Source organism: Tachypleus tridentatus, chromosome 8, assembly GCF_004210375.1.
Source record: "Tachypleus tridentatus isolate NWPU-2018 chromosome 8, ASM421037v1, whole genome shotgun sequence".
Lineage (NCBI taxonomy): Eukaryota > Metazoa > Arthropoda > Merostomata > Xiphosura > Limulidae > Tachypleus > Tachypleus tridentatus.
In genome coordinates this window covers 111,692,211-111,714,482 of record NC_134832.1, presented here as the reverse complement: position 1 = coordinate 111,714,482, position 22,272 = coordinate 111,692,211, and the positions used below count along the sequence as shown (strand labels likewise).

General features: G+C 31.8%; 1 protein-coding gene across 2 annotated transcripts in view; it reads left to right on the top strand.

The window, feature by feature from the left end:
* The first annotated feature begins 3,501 nt into the window (after window positions 1-3,501).
* LOC143223213 (adhesion G protein-coupled receptor L1-like) overlaps window positions 3,502-22,272 on the top strand; it is a 44,796-nt gene continuing 26,025 nt past the window's right edge. The window contains exons 1-6 of one of the 2 annotated variants that reach the window (XM_076450836.1): window positions 3,502-3,571; window positions 11,795-11,901; window positions 15,822-16,109; window positions 17,922-18,038; window positions 19,404-19,513; window positions 21,398-21,587. In XM_076450836.1, the coding sequence (XP_076306951.1) occupies window positions 21,579-21,587 (9 nt within the window). In that variant the 5' untranslated portion in view covers window positions 3,502-3,571; window positions 11,795-11,901; window positions 15,822-16,109; ... (1 more) ...; window positions 19,404-19,513; window positions 21,398-21,578. The remainder of the gene's footprint in view (window positions 3,572-11,794; window positions 11,902-15,821; window positions 16,110-17,921; window positions 18,039-19,403; window positions 19,514-21,397; window positions 21,588-22,272) is intronic. The other variant, XM_076450835.1, reaches the window with a different exon arrangement.

Below are 22,272 nucleotides of genomic sequence, written 5' to 3'. Positions count from 1 at the left end.
AAAGGGGACGAAGAGGAACCACAACGTTCCTGAACACCCCGGTTGGGGACAGACCTCTTCTGATTTCTCTCACTCTAAACTGAACCCCTGCCACGTTAGTTTAGTTTAGTTTAGTGAAAAACGTTTCCAAGGTTTCGCTTAAGCGGGAATGAGTAAACAGCTTGAGAACATTTTAGCACTAAAACCAAACAGAAAACAAAGAAATTCATGTTATGTTTGATTATGATTTGATTAAATTTGGAGGTACCGGAAGTATACAGAGAGTTTCAGTTTGTTTTTTTTACTAGGATCAACTCGTAGCGAGTGCAGATGTTAATAATTATCAAGTTTAAGTGGCTTATTAGAAAGAAGAATCACATAAAGTTAATTAATTGTTTTTCTTCTATAACGTATTTTTATATCGTCATAAAATAAGTGATAAGTGCGGTTGCTACTATAGCGGTTTCTTTTTAAACCATAGGTCAATTAGACAAACATCTAGGAAATTTGCTTGTTTCGATTAGCAAGAGAAGGTAGACAGGCTTACATGGAAAGGGAGGGACGATGTAAAGATGTAGTTAACTAAGATACTACCCCTTCTTTTCATCAACTATACATTGAAGTGATAGCGCTTACACCTAGTTTCGATGAAGATACACTATGATACATGCTTCCCACTTTTAAAAAAATCTGCCTGATTTGTTTGAACGACTCAATAAATTTTTAGTATTTTTAATAAGTACCACTTTTTTATAATCTGTTTTGTGTATTTATCTATTATCAAATTATTGTCAAAGTTGCTAGTTCTTCATTTAGAAATGAAAGCCCGTCTTCTTGGCTCGGTGGTAATGTTGTTGACTCATAACACTAAAATTCGGGAGTTAATATGTCGGGGTACAGTGAAAATAGCCTGTGACGTAGCTTTGCACTTAAACAATAACAACAAAATAACTCACTAAATTAAGACGAATATTTTGCAGAACAATCAACTAAGCAAAACATATTTGAACACATGCTATTTTCAACACTTAATTATAAATTGTTTTGTTTGTGTGCAACGAAGAGTTGAGTACATAATATTAAAACAGTTTAATACACAAATCATTAATGTGACAAACACAGCCGATGCATGATCACGGGTCGGCGTTGTAGTTAGCGTGATACAACCACAAATTGATCGCTCTTAGGAAAGATATGTATTACTCCTTCCCGACATGTCCCCCGCTAGTACAGCGGTATGTCTTCGGATTCACAACGCTAAAATCAGGGGTTCGATTCCCCTCGGTGGGCTCAGCAGATAACCCGATGTGGCTTTGCTATAAGAAAATACACAAATACACACCTTCCCGACACAAAACATTAATGTATTCAGATTATGACAATGTGTTTAAATTGTTGTTTAGGGTTTACAGAAAAGATATATCTCTTGTGCTTAGTGACTTTAGCAAAACAAAAGGAATATGGATCAACTTGAGTTTCATGACCTTGAAAAATAAGGTCTGCAAAAAGTCGTGCATCGTTTATAAACACGTTAGGAACCACAAAGATTTGTGGCAAACATTTATACACGTGTATCCTAACCAATAGGACGTAACATACTCAAGAAGGAGTTGTATGTGAAAAACAAGGCAAGTTTCATGTACATATGTTACTTCTGTGATATTTGTTTAACCATGACATAATTCATTCAGCTTGAAAATGATATGGATATCCGTATTATTTCATATAAAGCCACCGCAGTCAAGTCGTCGGACACAGCGCCTCAGATTTCTGTGTGGTCATCCTGTTGAAAATGACCATGGGAAACCTTCGTCATAATACACTAAACTGCTTAAGGAAAACATGTAGTGAGAATAAGTATGATTTATACTTTACAGCAGTGTAAAGGAAACATTATTTTGTAAATAAAAGTTATTCTGCTGGTTTATTGTGGAGAACTACAATTGTCAGATAAAGAATGATTAGACTTAGCGACATGAACCATAACGACGTGGTGATACTTGAAATAATTCTAATATAAAGTACTAAACCTCTGTATTTCAGTGTACAAATAGAACATAGAAGATAGTTATATATATATTTATTGATTTGCCCTTTATATGTGTATATATAAGAAAATTTTATCATTCGTAACATAATGTAACTTAAGATAAAAAACAACTTAGAGAACAAATATTATATAGAATAGTTTTGAAAAACTATACATAACTATTTAATTTACGTCTCAACTTACAAGCCAACATATTGAGTAAACTTCAATGGTTAGTTGTAAAACGAGTTTCTTCTATATCGAGCTACCACTTAATTAGGAGCCTGTTCATCGTTATTTTATTGTATATATAAATATATATGTACATACATTTGTATTTTAAAGTGTTTTATAATTTCCTTTGAATTAAAACGTAATATTAAATATATGTATTAACTACAGCCAACCTCAATTTCGTTTATTTCTTGCTCATTATTAATTGTTTGAGAACCAGAGGAATGTTTTACATGTTTTCAGTTTAAAAAACAACAACATGGAAATGACATGTATTCACTTCGACCACATTATATTTTAAAATAGTGTTATTTATAACAGCACATTAGTCTACATTAGAGCACATGACACATAATTCATAAGAGCACATAATACATAAGTCATAAGAGCACATACATAACTGAACAAATATTAGTCTAAATAAGAGCACATAATAGCACATACATAACTAAACAGCACCTCAGCCTAAATTAGAGCACATAACACACAATTCATAACAGCACATACATAACTAAACAGCACATCAGCCTAAATTAGAGCACATAACACACAATTCATAACAGTACATACATAACTAAACAGTACATTAGTCTAAATTTGATTGCATAATTTAATCGATTTATACTTCTTTAACATAAGGGGCGTCACATGACCTTTATTTAGTGACCCCAGGGGTTCGATTATTCTCGGTGGACAAAGCAAATAGTCCGATGTAGCTTTGCTATAGACACACACACACCTTTATTTGGTTCATCTAAAACCATATATTCTGTTCAATTTTAGTATTAGAACAAAATATCATTCTACATAAGTGCATAGGTTGAAACTTTAAATTATCACGTTCTTTTGAACATTTCTCCAGTTCATATAAATGTAAACAACGTTTCTACGCATTGTTCTCGCTCAAAAATTAAACCAATTAACACTCCAACACAGTAAGAAAGTTGGGTGAAAGTTGATGACTTCAAAAGCCAAAAAATATATTTTATTGAGTAACCAAATGTACTAAAAGTAATACATGTTTTGTAAATAATAAGTATAGTTAGTTGAATAATATATATAAAAATGTAATGAGGATCATTAGACAAATAATGTATGTAAATAGAAAAATTCTGGAAGTTTTTTGGTTTTAGATCACCGCCGTTACCGAACTGCCTATGCTTGCGAGGGTATACATCTGAACATATCTTGTGAAACTGGCCGACTGATCCAACTGATTCGGGCCAACTACGGACGTTTCAGCATCGCCATCTGTAATGAGCACGGTTCCCTGGATTGGAGCGTGAACTGTGCTTCGCAACCATCTGCTTACCAACTTATTAAGGAAATGTAAGGATGTCGCAAAAACCTAATTTACCTTAATTATAAAATTATATTTTGTTTTATGTATTAAAGAAGGTTAAGGAAAATACGAACTATAATATTAGTCCAAAAAGTGATTATGTTAAGTTATTCTTTAGTTACGATTAAAGTTAAGGAATATTCAATGTAAATAGACTAGTTTTAATCCGACTATTTTGAAAAAAAAAGACCCAACAAAGATGGCATTAAATTATGATTCATAATAAGTGTCCTGGTTATTAATCTATAAGGTTACTTAAAACTAATTATTTACTTTTCAATAGTATATACTAATTAGTGTATAATCCTACGTTGCCGTTGCTGACCTGAGCTCTCTTCTTTAAACAAAACTGTGTTTTGTGGAGGTAGATGGCTGAGATTCAACCTTGTTCTTCTTAACGTTGATGTACTGCACATTAACCTAAATTATTCCACGTTACGAATTGAATATTTTCGATATGAGCAACTATATTTTTGCTGACTTCTCTGCTAGGTTAACTGATTGTGTTGTAAATTATGTGAATGTATAAAACGTCTTCAGTTAGTGTGTGTTACACTTATAACTGCATAAATTAATTTTATTCAGGTGGTATTCATATAAAAAGTAATTAAATACAAGTATAACATTCAAAACTCAAGCCTTTATAGGTTTCATAAGCAAATAAAAATGTTATGATATTTCACACAGCATGCAATTAATTAATTACTTTTAAATAAATGTTAATAAGTCGTTTTTCTTCACACACACACATTATTCTTTACATTAAAATAGAGTTTAAACTTGATTGTATCTTATGAGAGACAGACAGAGTCTCAGAATAATCTTTACTGTTCTAACTGTTTGTAATAGATATCACGTGCGATTCCACCAGAAATTGTTGATTTTGTATTTTTGGAAGCGAAGGACATTTGTGAAATCTTTATCCACAACACTGACATGTTCTGCCTTTAAACATGAGCACATTCTGCAAGTTGCAATTGGATAATAATAAAACAACCAAAGGAAGCTATTCTTTTTTTCGTTGTTCTATAAAAACATTTTTCTGCATCATTATCGATTGGCCATTTTTTTTCTAGTTTATCTTCTATATATCGACAAAAACGACGAATAAAATAACATAAATGACTTGTTTAAAACTAATTACTTTCACCTGAACATGCTTCATTTCAGGGTTTATCATTGCCGCTAGAATTTCAGTTTCATTAATTTGTATAATAATTCTGCATTGAGAATATATCCATTGACATTTAGGCATATTTCAGTTACACATAGTTCAACTGTATTAAGTAAAAGTAGTTTGGTGGTTTGATATTTTTAACCTGTAAAGCATTTTATACGATATATGGACTGAACGACCAGGTATGAACCACACAAGCTGAGGTATAAATGTTTATAATTTATAACTGCTGAACAAACGGAGTTTAACTATTGCCTATTCTGTTACTTTTATAACGCACCCGCAAAAGGAAAGTACGAAGCTTGTTGATTAGTGTATCGCGGGCTTAAACTTTCCAATCCATAACTCAACGAGCTAACCACTAAGTTATTCCAAGCCGTTTAAAAGTAATTCTTAACTTGTTATAGTATTGTGTTCTACTTAGTGCCTGCTGCTTCAAATAACATACACAGATACGCTCAGACAATATTTATACATTTCATATGCATACTTCGCTATAGTTCTTTGTCAAGTTTATATTTCATTCACTATGTACTAGCTAGGGTTTCCTGTTCTAAACTGAATTATTATTTATTAAACTAAGATATGTTGTAGTTGTCGTCTTTATTGAGATACGCATATCGTAGTTGTCATACGTGTCAAAACGTATAGGTCCTCGGTGTCACTTCTATGAATGTATGCAGTAGACTTATCATTTGTTTGACGATATATAAATTGTCGATTATGTTCTTTCAATCCCTCGTTATATCAAATATTTTGTCAAAACGTTTGTCGGACCCAAAAGAGAGTAAAAAATTTAGCTTTATTAAGTTATAAAAATCTATAAATCTTGTAGACTTTCCGAATTAATCCTTATTTTGTCTTTATACTTTTTTAAAATTTCATCACTTAAATACATTAAAAATACGGGGAACTTTCATATTTCTAGAAAGTGCTGAAAGGAAACTTCTTCAACTTGGGTCGTAAGTATCTTTTATAATTCAACACCATGGTGTCCATTACTTTTGACTTTGGGGAGTTTCAAAAGTACATTCACTTCAGTTAGACTGAACACACCTTCTATGCTATTAATAAGTAATTCATCCCGAATAATGAAAGATGCTCTGATATTTGTGTGTGTGTGTGTTTCCTTTTAAACTAGTTGTTACAATCGATAGCGTTTTCTTATATGTTCAGTTAACTATTTTTGCTCACATAACCAATTTCTTAAACCTTTAAAACCTTTGAAAGAACACTAGATTTATGTGGAATTATTTGCACAGTTTTAAAGCAATCATACTTTTACCTTACATGATTTGAGAGCCTTTTTCACGATAATAATAATTTATTCACTTTTGTTGGTTTTTTTACTTCTTTACTGAAAACTTATCTACGCGAAATACTACGAAAATTTTTATTCTACAAAATCCTGGGAAACGTTAATAAAAGAATCTTCGAACAACGATGCTGGAAGAACTAGAGATGAAATCTAATGGAATTAGAAAAAATGAAATAAAAATAATAATTTAAAACTAAGAGGAAATATATGCAGACAAAGTCCTTATTTTAATGCTAAAATAGTCAAATCAGAAATTTAAAATACCGAAGTAAGTTCAACAGTTTTAACGGAAGTTTATAGAAAATCTGAATGTGATACCCTGAATATTATCAGATCATTCTATGCAAAAGATTAGAATGTGCAACTAAGACCACATTAACCACAACTCTGTTTAGATACATAGGTAACAGTTTTATTTTATGGCGATACAGTCTGATATGGATACCCAGATTGATACAATTCAAAGAGAATTAGAAAAAAGTCTTTACCATTCTTAAATGTCTTACATCACATGAAACATGAAGTCTTTACCGTTCTTAAATGTCTTACATAACATGAAACAAAAAGTCTTTACCGTTCTTAAATGTCTTACATCACATGAAACAAATTTCACTAGAAACTGAAAAATATTGAAAAAAACATCCATAGTAATAAACACTTGATCTTTCTAGCGAGACCTTTTCCTTCGCGTATTGTAATTCAAGACAATAATGTTTATACGCCACTGAATTCCATATCACAGTATAATTATAATACGTACTGTGTAGATTGAAATATATTGCATAGTACATCGTTATAAAAAAATTAATTGATCTCAAAATGTATCGGTATTTCAAAAATTCAGTATTTCAACATCAATAATTAATTTAATAATACATATTACACGAACATAAATAATTATAATAAGTATAATCATATAAAAATGATATATTTCTATGTTTTGGGTGCTGTGGTTTTACTACATAGGAGATACGTTTCTATCTTATCTATAGTAAGGTCTGAATCCAATACTCAGTAACATTTTGTATTTTTGAAGAGTCCAGTAACGGAAACAGAATTCACAGCAGTAAGAATAACAGCTTCTGCGGAGAGATGTGCGGGAAATCTCTTATATATTACAATTTTTCCATGTTCTAAATCTGACACCAAAGATGTATTTTTAACTTTATAACATTACTACATCTGTAATCAAATCATTTTACCATTATTTTTTTCTATATGAATGTTATAGTTATAATTAACTTGTTTTGTAATGTGATAGCACGAAAAACTTATAGCCGACAATATGTATACATTTCTAGCTATGCTGCAGTTATAACAGACTAGTTATATATTTGTTATATTATTGTTAAGCTTAAGATCAGTTAATTGTGTTTCTCGAGTACTTGCATATTTTGCAGAATAACAGAACCACCTAGCTGTCTTATTCTCTGATTGTGCTCATGACTGAAAACTGCTGTTATATTTTTTCCGTATCTGTTTTACTACGCAAACTCACTGTTTAAGGAAACTTTCAATAAAAAATCTATAGAATAACATAACAGATATATAACGTTAGAACAGATCAACAGATTAAAAGTGAATTATCAGACAGGTAGCTCTTCTCGAAAAAAGTCTTGCTTAATTAAAAACAGACAGAACTGTTTTATCTTATTACAAGAATAGTTTCATAAGAATGTATAAACGTTATAGATCAGGCTAATGATGAGATATTAATATCATTCTCAGTATACCTGCACAGTAAGCGTTAAACAAACCGATCTTATGTTGGCAAAGTTAGTGTTAAACAAACCGATCTTATGTAGGCAAAGTTTGTGTTAAACAAACCGATCTTATGTAGGCAAAGTTAGTTTGCTATTTTCACAGTTGCTTGCCCGTTTCTTCAACAAGCGAATTACTTCATTGTGTAGACAAATAAACGAGCTATAGATACAGATACATGGTAACTAATTTACTTGTTCCCTCACAGATCACGTAGGCTGGAAGAATAAAAAAAAAGGTTTGCTTTTTTTATCTAATTTCGCACAAAGCTACAGAAAGGCTATCTGCGCTAGATGCCCCTGATTTAGCAGTATAAAGCTAGAGGGAAGGCAGCTAGTAATTACGCCCCCATGACCAACTCTTTGGCTGTTATTTTCCTAACAAATAATGGGATTGGCCGTTATATTATAACGCCTTCATGATTGAAAGGTCGCACATGTTTGGTATGGCTGGAATTCGAACCCGCGACCCTCAGATTAAGAATCGAACGTTCTAGCCACCTGGCCATGCCGAGTCTCCAGAAAAACGGGGCACTATAAACAGGAATATGGAGGTTTTATTTAGATTTATTATTATTCATTTAACTTACAAGTTGTCCTTCATACTTTGAAGTCTCCTTTGCCTATTGTGTACACAGGAGAAACTATTACAAAAAAATCTATCAGAAAATTTTGAATAACTTTAGTGGGCAGTACTGCTTCGTTTTGTTAAAATAGATGCTGTCATATTCGAGGTTCATATCATTCACTTACCTCAGTAACTGATCAAAGCTCAGTTTTCTTTTCATGTTGTTTGAATCATTTTTGTCTTCAAAAAACTGGAAACATTAATTACAAATCTAGATTAGTTGAAGATTCTATGGCGGAACCTATCGTCTGAATTATAAGTTTACTTTGATCGATTACTGTTGTGACGTCATGTGATTTTTTCTTGAATTTTTTCTTCTCGTCTACTTAGAGCTAACAAACTTATGTTGTAGTTTTATATACTCGAACTCATAAGCGTGTATTAAAATTTGAAAATTCATTTTCGGTGTGTGTGTGTGTATGTGTGGTGCTATTTGGTTTTATAGAAAGTAATTTAAGGAGTAAAGAAAAATGAAAGAGTTAACATAAACATATCAAAAGAGAAAAACTACACATGAAAATATTTCAAAGATCTTAGCTATGCTGATCGGTGGCTCAACGTATAGAATGTAGAGCATTTGTTCTTTTTTAAATACATTTTTTGAGTTTTGCTTTTGATGAATAATCTCATCTTATATGAATTAAATAGCTAATTAACTCATCTTCAAATTTTTTGCCCGTACAAAAGAAAATAAAACGTGTAATTTGTAATACTAGACCTAGGCTTATATTGATATTTACCAAATATATATAAGAGGTACACGCAAGTAAGCCACTATATATAAACATAACCCTTGTAAATAGTATCAAATTAAAATAAAGTTTTTCCCAAATTTAATGGATCTATTGAAATTGTTGATTTTCAGATGCTGAATTATGTTTATGTCTTATATCAATACGTTTCCTAAAATACTTTGTACAATTTAATATTTTTTAATAACAGAGTTTATTGTAATGGAGTTATGTACTTAACTGTGCAAGCTGATTATTTAGTTGGTTTTTTTTTTCGAGAAAAGATATATCAACATTTTCGTGAGTGATAAAATATTACTTAGCTTCCAAAATATGCAAGCAGAGCACCGGCATCGAATGTTCAGTTTTAGTAATCTGTGAACTTCTAGTGAGTAATAAATCAAAACGTCAGACTTGATCATACTCACACGTTTTTGTGTTCGCTTACGTCCTGCTTTTTTCAATATTGATATTCCATCGCCTTAGGCTTGATACATACTTAATGTTAAGCCTACTGTAATCTATTTTGTTTTAATGAAGAACTGCTCACTAAAAGTTGGGGGACATAAAAATAATGATTTTGAAACTATTTGTGCTATTAGAATGAAAAAAATATTTATGCTATAAGTGTTTAGTTGTAAGAATAAATTCCTGTAAAAACGAAACCTTATGTTTATTTTTTAACTTTTAATTTACTCCTAACTCTTGTTTAATAAAGTAGTAAGTTCAACATGCTTATTTTCTTATTAGATATACAAATCCTGAACCTTATTTAATTCCATTAAAAATGTGTGCAATCTCTAAATATATTTAAATAAGTAATTATTCATAAATTAACTATATTTTTTCTTAAATTTAAATCTAAGTAACTTACACTAGTAAGACTTCTGCAGATACATTACACACTATTCTGTTATATTCTTAAGTCTTTAAGTATTAGAATTTACAAACTAAATAAGAAAGACGAAATGAAAACAGTCTCGACTCACGTTTTTCGCGAAGACGAAGTTTTTAGTTTATTCCACATACGCCTAACTAAAACATGAGTAACTTAGCTATCAGAACTTGTTCCTTCTCCTCTAAGTAGGATTAGTTCATACTTGGTTTAATGGACAGAGGCGTAGCATAGACCATTTGGATTTAACTGGCTCTAAAATTAAATGAAAACACTTTCAGAAGCAGCAGAGGAATTTAAGCATTATATAAATAACCTTGTTTTGGTTACTGTGGTAAGCTTCTCTAGTAAGTTCTGGATATTTACTTTAGTTTTTATATTTTGCACAGTGTGAGAGTATCTTTAGAAGCAAGAGAAATTGTATCAGAAGTTGCAGTTTGTTTTCCTAAAAAAACTCGTGTTCTGTAGACTTTAGAATTTTAAGGCAGGTTGGAAGATTAAAGTGTATAATACGACAAAATGGCAAACCTGCTATAAAAAAGATCTTTAACTGAAAACTATATTGAAAGTTCTTGGTTGTCTATTTAGTAAGGGATCGTTGTTTAATGGCGTTTAATGCGATTCCACGTTTTTGTCAGCAAGTTCCATGAACGACCTAAGAAGAAAAAAAAATCAAGTTATTGCAAATATATGTATTTCCTTGCTTGTGAATTCTATGATAATAATAATTGCAAAAGTGAGATTGTTTCTCACTTCAGATGGCTCAAAAGGATCCCAAATAATTTCAATTAACTAAGATCTTCAAAGTTTTTTTTTAATCGTAAATTTTCATAATGAATTATTGAGACTGGGGCCATGTGTGAGAACCGAACCTCGAATTTTAGTGTTATACCTCTCACTTTATCACTGAACCACTAGGTTTGCTTGCTTGTTTGTTTTGGATTTTGCGCAAATCTACACGAGGGCTATCTGCATTAGCCGTCTCTAATTTAGCAGTGTAAGACTAGAGAGAAGGCAGTTAATCATCACCACCCACCAACAACTCTTGTGCTCTTCTTTTACCAACAAATAGTTGGATTGACCATCACATTATAATGCTCCCACAGCTGAAAGGGCGAGCATGTTTGGTGTGACGGGGATTCAAATCTGTCACCCTAAGATTGCAAGTCGAGAGCCCTAGCTATCTGGTCATGCCAAACCACTGACAGAAGCGTTCAATTTATCTAGCCCTCATACTGAATGAGTTGCATTTGAATTGACTTGCGTAACTACGACGTATATTTTAATAATTAAAATGTTGTATATCATTTGATTTAAAACATTTTGCGTCTTTGAGTTGTTAAGACTTTTTTTTTACAAGGTTCGTCAGAATTACACTTCATAAGCTCTGTATACTACAATACTCTATACTATTTTATGCATTATTCTTAACGTAGATCCAAAAAGTTTAACGACCTTACAGTTGATAATTTATTTATACAATTGTATACATTAGCTATTTTACCATGACTTGAATAACTTCTATAAAATACGGTTATTTATTCCTTAATGTTTACGTCATACTAAATAACGCAAGTAGTCCTCGTGTATCTTTGTGCGAAATTCAAAAACAAACAAATAATCGCACTAAATAAACTTATAAAATCAAATATAGTATCCATAGCACTTATACTGTTTATTAACGTTTCTGTATGTTTGTAGATGTGCGATGAAACAAACTTGTGTTGTCACAGCTTCCAGTGCCATCTTTGGAGATCCTTGTCCAGGAACAAGAAAATACTTGGAAGTCCACTACGAATGTGTAGCAGGTGAGAGAATTTTGTGTTTCCCAGGTGGTTACAAATCTAATAAAAACAGTGAATGAGGAGTATCGTACTAAATGTTATAGGGTTTGAAAGAAAAAGGGAAAATTAAATTTGTTACACTTTGTTATATGCTCAGTAAGAGAATCGTTATAATACTTTGTAAGACGTTGAGTTTTTTTTCTCAAGGTTTTAGCCTTTTATGTATCTCCTATCAGTTTTTATGACTGGATATATACTATAGCAAATATAAGGGCTTGTGAAAAAAAAAACACATTTAAAAGGACAATATCTTTAAACCTTACTATCTTAGGGAAACGCAATTTCACTAAAAATACACTGAGGATTATGAGTTAGATCAAGGAAAGTTTGAACCTATAAAAGGGTGTCTCGAAACCATGTTATACCACATATCTAAATAGCTTTAAATTTATTTTATTGTCTCTCTCTGAGCAATAGGAAATTGATTGTTTGAAATTGCGTGCCTGTGTGCAGGACAATGTCTGTTGTTCGAATGTGGTATCAAAATAATGGTAGTTTTAGTTTGGCCTAAAGGCATTTTTAAATTTAAAATGGACTTCCCAAAATATTTTCTTAGATGAATTCATTAGTTTTAGGCAACCAAATTTGTAAAAGGTGACCTTTATTTTGGTGGCGGTTTGTATCTGTAAAGGGTACAGATGTTGCTTTGATTATCCAAAACAAAGACGAAAAGCATTCCTTCCAGGCAGCAAATGCAAAAAAAAAAAAAAAATGCTGCTAGGGACTCTGATGTATCACAAGCTGCAAAGTGAATAATAATAATAAATACTAAACATAAAGGTTATCACTTCATATTCTTTCATGCTTTAAGAATGGAGATTTGCTTTAATTCTTCACATTGGGTTTTGGCCAGATTTGGATGAAACCTACTTGTTATTTGTGACCATGAAATTCCAGAAATTCCAGAAAATGCAGTTAACTAAAAGCATACATGCAATTTTTATGTTACTTTTATGTATGTATTCATTAATACATTCAGTGATGATTATAAGTTCTTTGAAATTGCTGACAAAACAGGTTAAGCTCAAACACTTTTGGTAAATGGAATATGCTACGAGGAAATTGTGATAGATCACAATACCTCATGTCTAATGAGGGAAAGAAGCATTGAGAACATGTTTTTTTATATTTTATATCCTATCAAAAACAATTATAACGAATATATTCACCGATGACAAGTATTATAAGACAAAATGACTCCGAGTTAAGATTACAAAAATTAACGAATATAGCACGAAAACAAATTTTACTTGTAGTAGGATCATTTTGCGAAAGTCTTGATGTGCTGTTTGGAATGAAAAGCATGTTGAACACCTTCTGTGACAGTTCTGTACCTCATTCCAACTTACCTGAATAATAGTCACGATTCTCAGTGTGCATCTAATGAGATTTAGTTCTTCCTGGATGACTAATTTTATGGTATGGTCATTTTAAGTATGAGGTTTTTCTCTATAATTAGTCTGTAGAGAAACACTTAAAAGTATAATGTGTTTTCGTGTTTTTGTGAGAAGTGCAAACTTTATAAGAGCTGTTTTTAAGAGTTTTGTAAGTAATAGGGTTATTTTAATTTAAAGTTAATTTCGTAAGAGTGCTCAATTATGACGTTTGAAATGATTTTGCTATTAACATACATTATTCTTGATTTAACATTTGTAAAGATTGGTTTGTATCATTAGCTTACTACATCTGTTTAGAACCAGCCTAAACCTTGTAAGCTAATCGATCCTCGTCAGACATTATTGGGATTACGGCCCAAAATATCATTAATAGCTTAAGTACTCAACTGATGATCAAATGTGTTTTAATTAATATTGGATTTTAGTTTTCATGCGTACTACTCTATGTCATTATTTACTTCTTGTTAGTTTGTTTTATAAAATTATCTTCATTACATTAAAAGCTATTTTATAGTTTTCATCGGTATAGTTAGCCGTATTTTTATCTTTATCAGAAATCACCTCTAGTTATCATCTGTTTATTTTACATTAAAAATATATTCAGCTTGACAATTACTAACTGTATTAAGAAATCTTGGCTTAAGTTTTACCTTTCAGCTCTATCTTATATATTATGTGTGCACATATAATCGTAATGTTTAAATAGAAATAAAATATATTTACTAAAGTTACAGTTATTTTTTCAATTAAAGCTTTTAGTGCGCTTTTTCCGGTGATTGGATTTAATAACTACACGGCCAGATGGTTAAGGCGTTCGATTCGTAACCTGAGGGTTGCGGGTTCGAATCCCTATCACACCAAACATGATTACCTTTTTAGCCGTGGGGGTGTTATAATTTGACGATCAATCCAACCATTCGTTGGTAAAATAGTAGCCCAAGAGTTGGCGGTGGGTGGTGATGACTAGTTGCCTTCCCTCTACTAGTTTTACACTGTTAAATTATGGACGGCTAGTGCAGCTAGCCCTCGTATATCTTTGCGCGAAATTCAAAACAAACAATTTAATAACTTATTACTGCTGATTGGTTTGTTAAGTTAAACGTATCGTGGTATTTATTAACTAACTATTTGTTAATTACAGATGATACATATGTCCAAGTTAGGATTTCCTGAGGTACAATGTTAAAATCGTATGTTGTTGTTTTTTTACATATACTACTGATTTGTGTTCCTGTTTTGAGATTTACTACAACGCAAGGTGGGATATAACGAATCACTTACTTACATCCTGAACAACCTCCATATAAATCTCTTGTTATATATCATCACGCGATTACGATTACTTGCTGATGTTTACTTACTTTAGCTGGCATCTCAGATTTGAGCTATTGGAACTACAGTCTCAGAAAACATTTACGTGCATCAGAATTGTTATCAAGATACTTACTGGATGTTTTTTAAGAACCTCATAAACTATATCAATATCTATATACTTTAAAAATGTTACAGTTATTTAAAGTATCTTATCATCTATATACTTTAAAAATGTTACAGTTATTTAAAGTATCTTATCATCTATATACTTTAAAAATGTTACAGTTATTTAAAGTATCTTATCATCTATATACTTTAAAAATTGTCACAGTTATTTAATCTGTGTTAACATTTTTGAATCTTTGAATTAGCTTACAAAATGAAAAGTTAATTAAGAAAGACTATCCAGGGATATTTCTATACTAAATATTGATCCAAAGTGTTCTTATCTTTGTTTCGCCTCGGCTTGAATGATCTACTCAATAAATATCCTAAAGGCGTCAAAGTTAAGTTTTCTAAAGTTCGATTTTGAGACTTTGTTGAAAGATTAGGCTCAGTCAGTGTTAAAAAATAAAACTTTAAATACCTTTCAAGTTGTAAGATAAGTCGAAATGTTTTATACTTAATGTCTCGACTGAGCTGCTAAACCACAAAATAGGGGTTGAGAAAGAAACAATACCCAGCTCAGAGGGAATTATTGCGCTTAAACCTGGAGAGATATGCAAACTTTAAGTCCCCAGAAATTCAGCACCTAGGCTGTTACTATTAATCATTATATCAAAGACAGCATACTTTATACGCAGTTTATAACAAAATGCATAGCGACGATCTGTTCATCGCGTTTGTTACACTCTTGACAGAATCATTTTATCATGTTCGATGTGTGAAATTTGAAAACAATAAATTTAAGCATTTTTAGTTAGAAAGCCTTTATTATACTGTTGAATAGGTGACTGTCTTTTAGTTGTAACGTGAAAGATCAAAGTTACTAGTTCAATTGACTTTTTTAACATTTCTACCAGTCTTTGGAATTAGATATTTCTAAGTGTCGAAGTAAGTTTGAGACAATTTTCATCAGTAATCTTTGTGAAGTTAACTCACAACTGTATCATAAGTAATTGTGCCATGTTTATTTATTATACGTATCACATTAAGGTGTTTCTCTTCTTTTAGAATCAACAACTATTCCAACAACGATATCATCAACTACGACAACTACAACCACAAATCGTCCGTCAATAATAATCCCAGTTACTTTTAGTTTTCATCCAGTGTTTCCTTTGTTTCCTTCAACCACGACATCGACAACGACAAATACATTATCTTCCAAAATCCAACATTTTTCGTCATCTTCCTATTTAGATACGACAGTGCCCTCTGTTGGGGTCAAAGGAGCACCTCCATTAGTAGTAGGCTCAGAAACTCCTTCAAAAAATCCTTTGAACATTTATCCAAATAAAGGTGTTTTTTATCATGTTCTTTGAGTGAGACAAAACAAAAATCGATTTTGCTTTTTTAAATTAAGCAATTCTACTTTTTTAGGGTTAAGTTATCGATATCTTTTGATAAAATTAAAAACATCTTATGATACCTCATGAATATATTTGTAGAGCTCATGCAAGACTAAGCGTAACTCATACGTAAAATAATAAATAAAATAAAAAAGACAAATTAAAGATGTTTAGAACAATGTTTTGCATGTGATCAGATGTTACATTGAAGTTTTTTTGTTTAGCAATTAACAACTTAGAGGTAAAATTTAAAATACATTCATTAGTAAACCACTGGTTTCAGTTTTGTTTTTGTTTTTTTTCTTGTAAAAGAAGTAGGTTAAAAATAATTGAAATAAATCTTAAATATTAAATATTTGTATTTTGAGTAAGAAAAATCGACTCCACTTTCAATAATAACACTTTGAAAAATGAGTCAATTAAGATGTTTAAAATCAAATTTTAAAGTGTTAAAACAGAGAATAACTGGTTGATGGTTAATCATTTTTTTTATTAGTTAAGACTTCATTTTTGGACGAAAATCTATATTTTAGTTATTCTTGTCTCTTTTAAAAAGAATCTATATTTTACATATTCTTGTCTCTTTTGACGAGAATCTATGTTTTATATATATTATTGTCTATCTTAACGAGTATCTATGTTTTATATATATTATTGTCTATCTTAACGAGTATCTATATTTTATTTATTCTCGTTTCTTTTAACGAGTATCTATATTTCACATATTTCTGTCTCTTTTAACAAGTATCTTTGTTTTATATATATTATTGTCTATTTGAACAAGTATCTACATTTTATCATTTTATTTATTCTCGTTTCTTTTGACGAGTATCTATATTATATATATTCCTGTCTCTTTTGACGAGTATTTCTTTTTTATTTATTCCTGTCTCTCCTTTCTAAACCCGCAATTAAGCTAGTATATACACCTCATTTAGATGTGTTCAAAACCCTGAATCCATTTCCCTAGCGAGTAACCATGCCATATTTAACCTTTTATTTAACAGCTGGGTTAATTTATTTTTATTAATCGTTTCCCTACCACGGACTTACTTTTTTTGTGATTTTTCATGTAATATTTAAATATCCTCTGGAGTAATTGTATTCAAGCAGGAATCTTTGCATTGTTTAATTATTTTTATATTTTTTGTTCGTTTTAGGGGGGGGAGTCATTAGCTCTACTTTGTATAACACTTCTCCTGTTCTTATATACTAGATAAGTAACTGTACCGTATCCGAAAGGGTCTACTTTATTAAGTGGGCAAAGTATATTTTGTTTAACTCTTTCTTTTATCTAAGTTTCTGGAGATCACTTACTGAGCAGAAATCTAATTCTCTTCCCTGGAGCTATTTCACTGAACAACCAGTAATGTTGTGTTTAATAATTTTCGTTAAATAGGGTTTTTTCACTAAGCGGGCAACTCTAATGTATTTTTAAGTAAATTTCTTTTTGGACTCTGTTGATGGCACAATAAACTCAGCTTAGTTAAATTTACGTGCTATAATAATGTTTATTACAAAATTCTTCAAAAATGTAGAGATTGAAAACGAGCAAAAGTATAGAGATCGAAGTATTTGAGTGGTTAGTATGAAGTTACCTTTTCGTCACTTTCCTAGTGATTTGTAGTTTTAACCATTACAGTGAAAATACGAAAAAACTTTGAAGAAACGTGTGTTTTTTTTTTTTTTACTTGTAACGTTTCCAATTATTTCTATGGATAATTAACAGGCCATAAAAGTGTGTACAATATTTCATCTTCAGCAGACAAAACAGGTCACACCTTTACCTCTTGCCCACCAACTGTGTCAAGAAATATATCATGGGACTGGACAATGGGAGGAGAGGTAGCTATAGAACCGTGTCCTGGAGGGACTGTAGGTGGGAATTTCTGTTACTTTTTAACATTACTAATATAAAACAGGTGGCCTGTACATGAAAGATATAGTTTGTATTCACTGCAGAGTATTTATACGTATTAAAAAAAATGGAAAAAATTCTGTCACAGTTTCTATATTTACTTTTAAAATATTGTGTTTCATAACAGATGTTTTTCACATAAGATGTTTCGTTATTTTTTTTAAATTCTTAAAAATTGAGCCATGTTTTAAATACTTTAAGTATAAACCATAATCTTGCTATCTTAGAATCTCTATAAGAGGCTTTATAACCACTTACGTATGAAGCCCGATTGCAATAGAGTTCATTACTTTCAAAGAGTCGTCAATAAAACATTTGAAAATACTTAAACGAAACTTTTTAAATCATTCGCTGTTCTAAGCTTGAAGACAGTTTTTTATGTGAATATAATGAGTTAACCAGGTTTTTAGATAAAACATGAAATATTTACCTGTAATTATAAAGCGTAACTTAATTTCTGAAATAATTTTGTTTAACATCAGAAGCATTGACATAAAGTTTGTCATTCGTTTTAGTACTTGTATCATATTACTTTAGTTCTTTCCTACATTTGTTTAGTGTATAATATGTTTAGTAATTCAGTGTTTGAATGTTATAGCTGAAATCTACATATAAAAAGGACGTTTGCTAAGTAATTACATTATATATATATATTGTTAGCTGCGTTTTAATACTAGGTGGATAACAGGAACTACACAGTGTATAAATTTCAAATATTGGTTAATAATTAACACATAGGAAATGTGTATATCTCATATACATTCTCACAGGATGATGGTGAACAGGAAGTTATAAACATAATTTGGCGTTATTCTGAAAGTAATTTACAACATAAGGAAGTAAAATAAACCACTAAAGTCGTATTTTCTCTTTACATATGCAAAAGAAATAATAATAAATTACTTCTGACTATACTCAGTTCTGATGGCTACTTTAACTAATTGGTATTTACTGTCTTTCAAGTTTAGAAATAAAAACATTAAACAATATTAAAATGCTACCACGTATACCAAACAGATACATTGCCACAATTGTCTTCCAATTAAAGTTTTATACCTATGTTATGTTGTTTATTCTATATTTAGAACTAAATGTACGTTTCCCCAATCCTATCAAAACTTTTTAAGTTATTTCTTTGTAAAACAAAACAAACAGAAGCAAAATACATTTGGATTGATGTTTCGGTGGGTAACAAAGACCCTTTGCTATGGAACTCTTTCTAAGGAAAAGTTCATAATATTTTTTTGGATTTATTGGACTAAGTTTCCTGTAAATGATACTCAATACCTCTTTAAGTAAAGTAACTGAGCTATTCAAACTTTCCAGGTCGTGCCAAGTGGTATTGTATTGACTCAGACACTACAGTGCATTGGAGTGATGCTGCTCCGGATCTCAGTGAGTGTCAGTCGCCCTGGGCGGAGAGTCTAAAAAGCAGAGTAAGTTCTTTCGTACTTGCAGCTAAGAATGTGAGATTTTTTATTTCTTCTTGACGGAAACTCTTTATCTTTCTGTTTCCTAAATATGCACACATATTGACCTTGTCTTTTTTCTTTTAACTCTTAGACCAATTTGTAAACACATAGCAACCGACCTAGAAGAATGTGTTTGTACATTTGTTTTTGTCACTTATATTAGAACTATTTGAAGCTTAAAACTTTTAAATGTGCAAAGTATCCAAATTACAACTCTTCTGAGTTATTGTTTTCGATATGTTGTGAAAATAAAGCCAATTATGTTATTCTTATACACATCTACACAAGCACACTCTATTTTCCTTAAATATAACACACTCGTGAAAAACTAATCATGTTTAACAAGATTATTCATTGGTGTTGTAACAGTTGAAGTCACCCAACCAGTAGCATAGCGGACATGTAACACTAGGAACAGAGTTTCGATACCTGTGGTGGACAAACCACAGAAAGCCGATTGTGTGTAGAGTTGTGCTAAATTCAAGATAACAGCAACAGGTCAAGTCAGTTCGGTGAACGATTGAATTAGGGGTTGTTTGTCAAGTACATTTGCTGGCCCATAAAACTAAACTTCAGATAATTTTTGCAAAAGTTTTTAATCAATGAAAATACTCGGCCTGGGTTCGAAACTTGTCTATGCTTACTGAAAGTAGAGAACTGTTGCAAACGGTATGACGGTATTTTGGCGACATCTAAAAATTTATTTTGCGCTGTATGAACATTAGCTGGAAAGAAGAGAAAGCGTAACTTCAGATGCTTACATACGTATATGGGCAATAAGACTTATATTTAGGGAAATAATACGAACATCGAAATATGTTAACTTGGGTTGTTTATATATTTCAGCATAAATTATGATTTTGTTTTGTTACACTTATTTAATAGCATTGTTGTTTACAGCCTTATTTCGGGCCCGGCATGGCCTAGGGTATTAAGGCGTTCGACTCGTAATCCGAGGGTCGCGGATTCAAATCCCGGTCGCACCAAACATGCTCGCCCTTTCACCCGGGGGGCGTTATAATGTGAGGGTCACTACCATTATTCGTTGGTAAAAGAGTAGCTTAAGAGTTGAGGGTGGGTGGTTATGACTAGCTGCCTTCCCTCTGGTCTTACACTGTTAAATTAGGGACGGCTAGCGCAGGTAGCATTCGAGTAGCTTTGCGCGAAATTAAAAAACAAACAAACAAAAACAAACAACCTTATTTCAAGGTTTTAGTTTATCAATACTTTATTTTCCAGTTAAATTCCAACACACATGCCTTACAGTAATTACCGAAGTAAAAATGACTTGCTTCGACGTGATATATCAGTTAGTGTGTCAGGTCTGTAAATATGATGATTTATGGTTTGGTACCGTTGCCACAAAACACCGAATTCTGCGGTTTTGAGTCATAAGTGCGCAAAAGTAGCCTAAGTGCATAGTTGGTGGATGCTATTAATTGGCCGCATTTGTTTTCAAACATATCATTTCAAAATGAGAAACAAATGAGCTCAGATATTCCTAATGTAGCTAAAAACAATATGGAACTTAGAGGTGTTATTGGAAATAAGTGTAGTTTTGAAATTTGTGGCTTTTAAAGCTTTATCCAAATTACGTAGGGACTGTATTTGTGTTATTCAATTAAATGCATGCAAACTTTCTAAAGCTCAGTCATTAAATGTTGTTTTTATTTTCTGAAAAAAATCCCTCTAAAATACTTGAGAAAATAATAAGATTCAGATAGACAAAAAAAAAAAAGAAAGGCAAAACGAGTGACCGACAAAAGAACCATGAAAGAATTGTTGATATTGTGATAAAGTACATCCTTTGAATGGTTAATTACGCTTGATCTACTCAAACGGTTTCAGATCGATGGTGGAGATTCAGTTGTCAGCATAGCAGTTGAGTTGGCGGTGATTACCAGTACGAAGCCCCTTTACGGAGGTGATATCACTCAGATCCTCACCATCCTTCATCGGCTCGTTTCCAAAATGGAAGACAGAGTACACGTAATGAACGAAAAAACAGAGATACCACGTCATACTAGAGATGTTACATGTGAGTGTTTGATTTAAAGAAAGGTATTTAATTTGAAAGAAATTTTAAAGTTAGAGTACAATTAAAGAGTGCTGTTGACCAACATTTGACGAAGTGTACATAAACAAGTTATCCCTTTTGCTGTATTTCTCTTATAGGGGTAGGCCTGGCATGGCCTAGCGCGTAAGGCGTGTGACTCATAATCCGAGGGTCGCGGGTTCGCGCCCGCGTCGCGCCAAACATGCTCGCCCTCCCAGCCGTGGGGGCGTTATAATGTTACAGTCAATCCCACTATTCGTTGGTAAAAGAGTAACCCAAGAGTTGGCGGTGGGTGGTGATGACTATCTGCCTTCCCTCTAGCCTTACACTGCTAAATTAGGAACGGCTAGCACAGATAGCCCTCGAGTAGCTTTGTGCGAAATTCCAAAAATAAACAAACAAACAAACCTATAGGTGATCGCAACAGTGTTTAGATGTCTTAGCTTATTGTACTAAGCAAAAAATGTATATTAAAACATTTTCATTTCATCACGTCAAATTATATGTTAAATTGTCGGACGTAGCAAATTATTTAGTAGCAGAACAAGGAGTCTAAAGTTGGAGTTGTGATGCTACTTGAGCACACTATTTGATATAAAATTTTTGGTTCGTTACTAAAGTACCAATCACTCTCGTTATTCGGTATGGATTTATATTGAATTTTGCG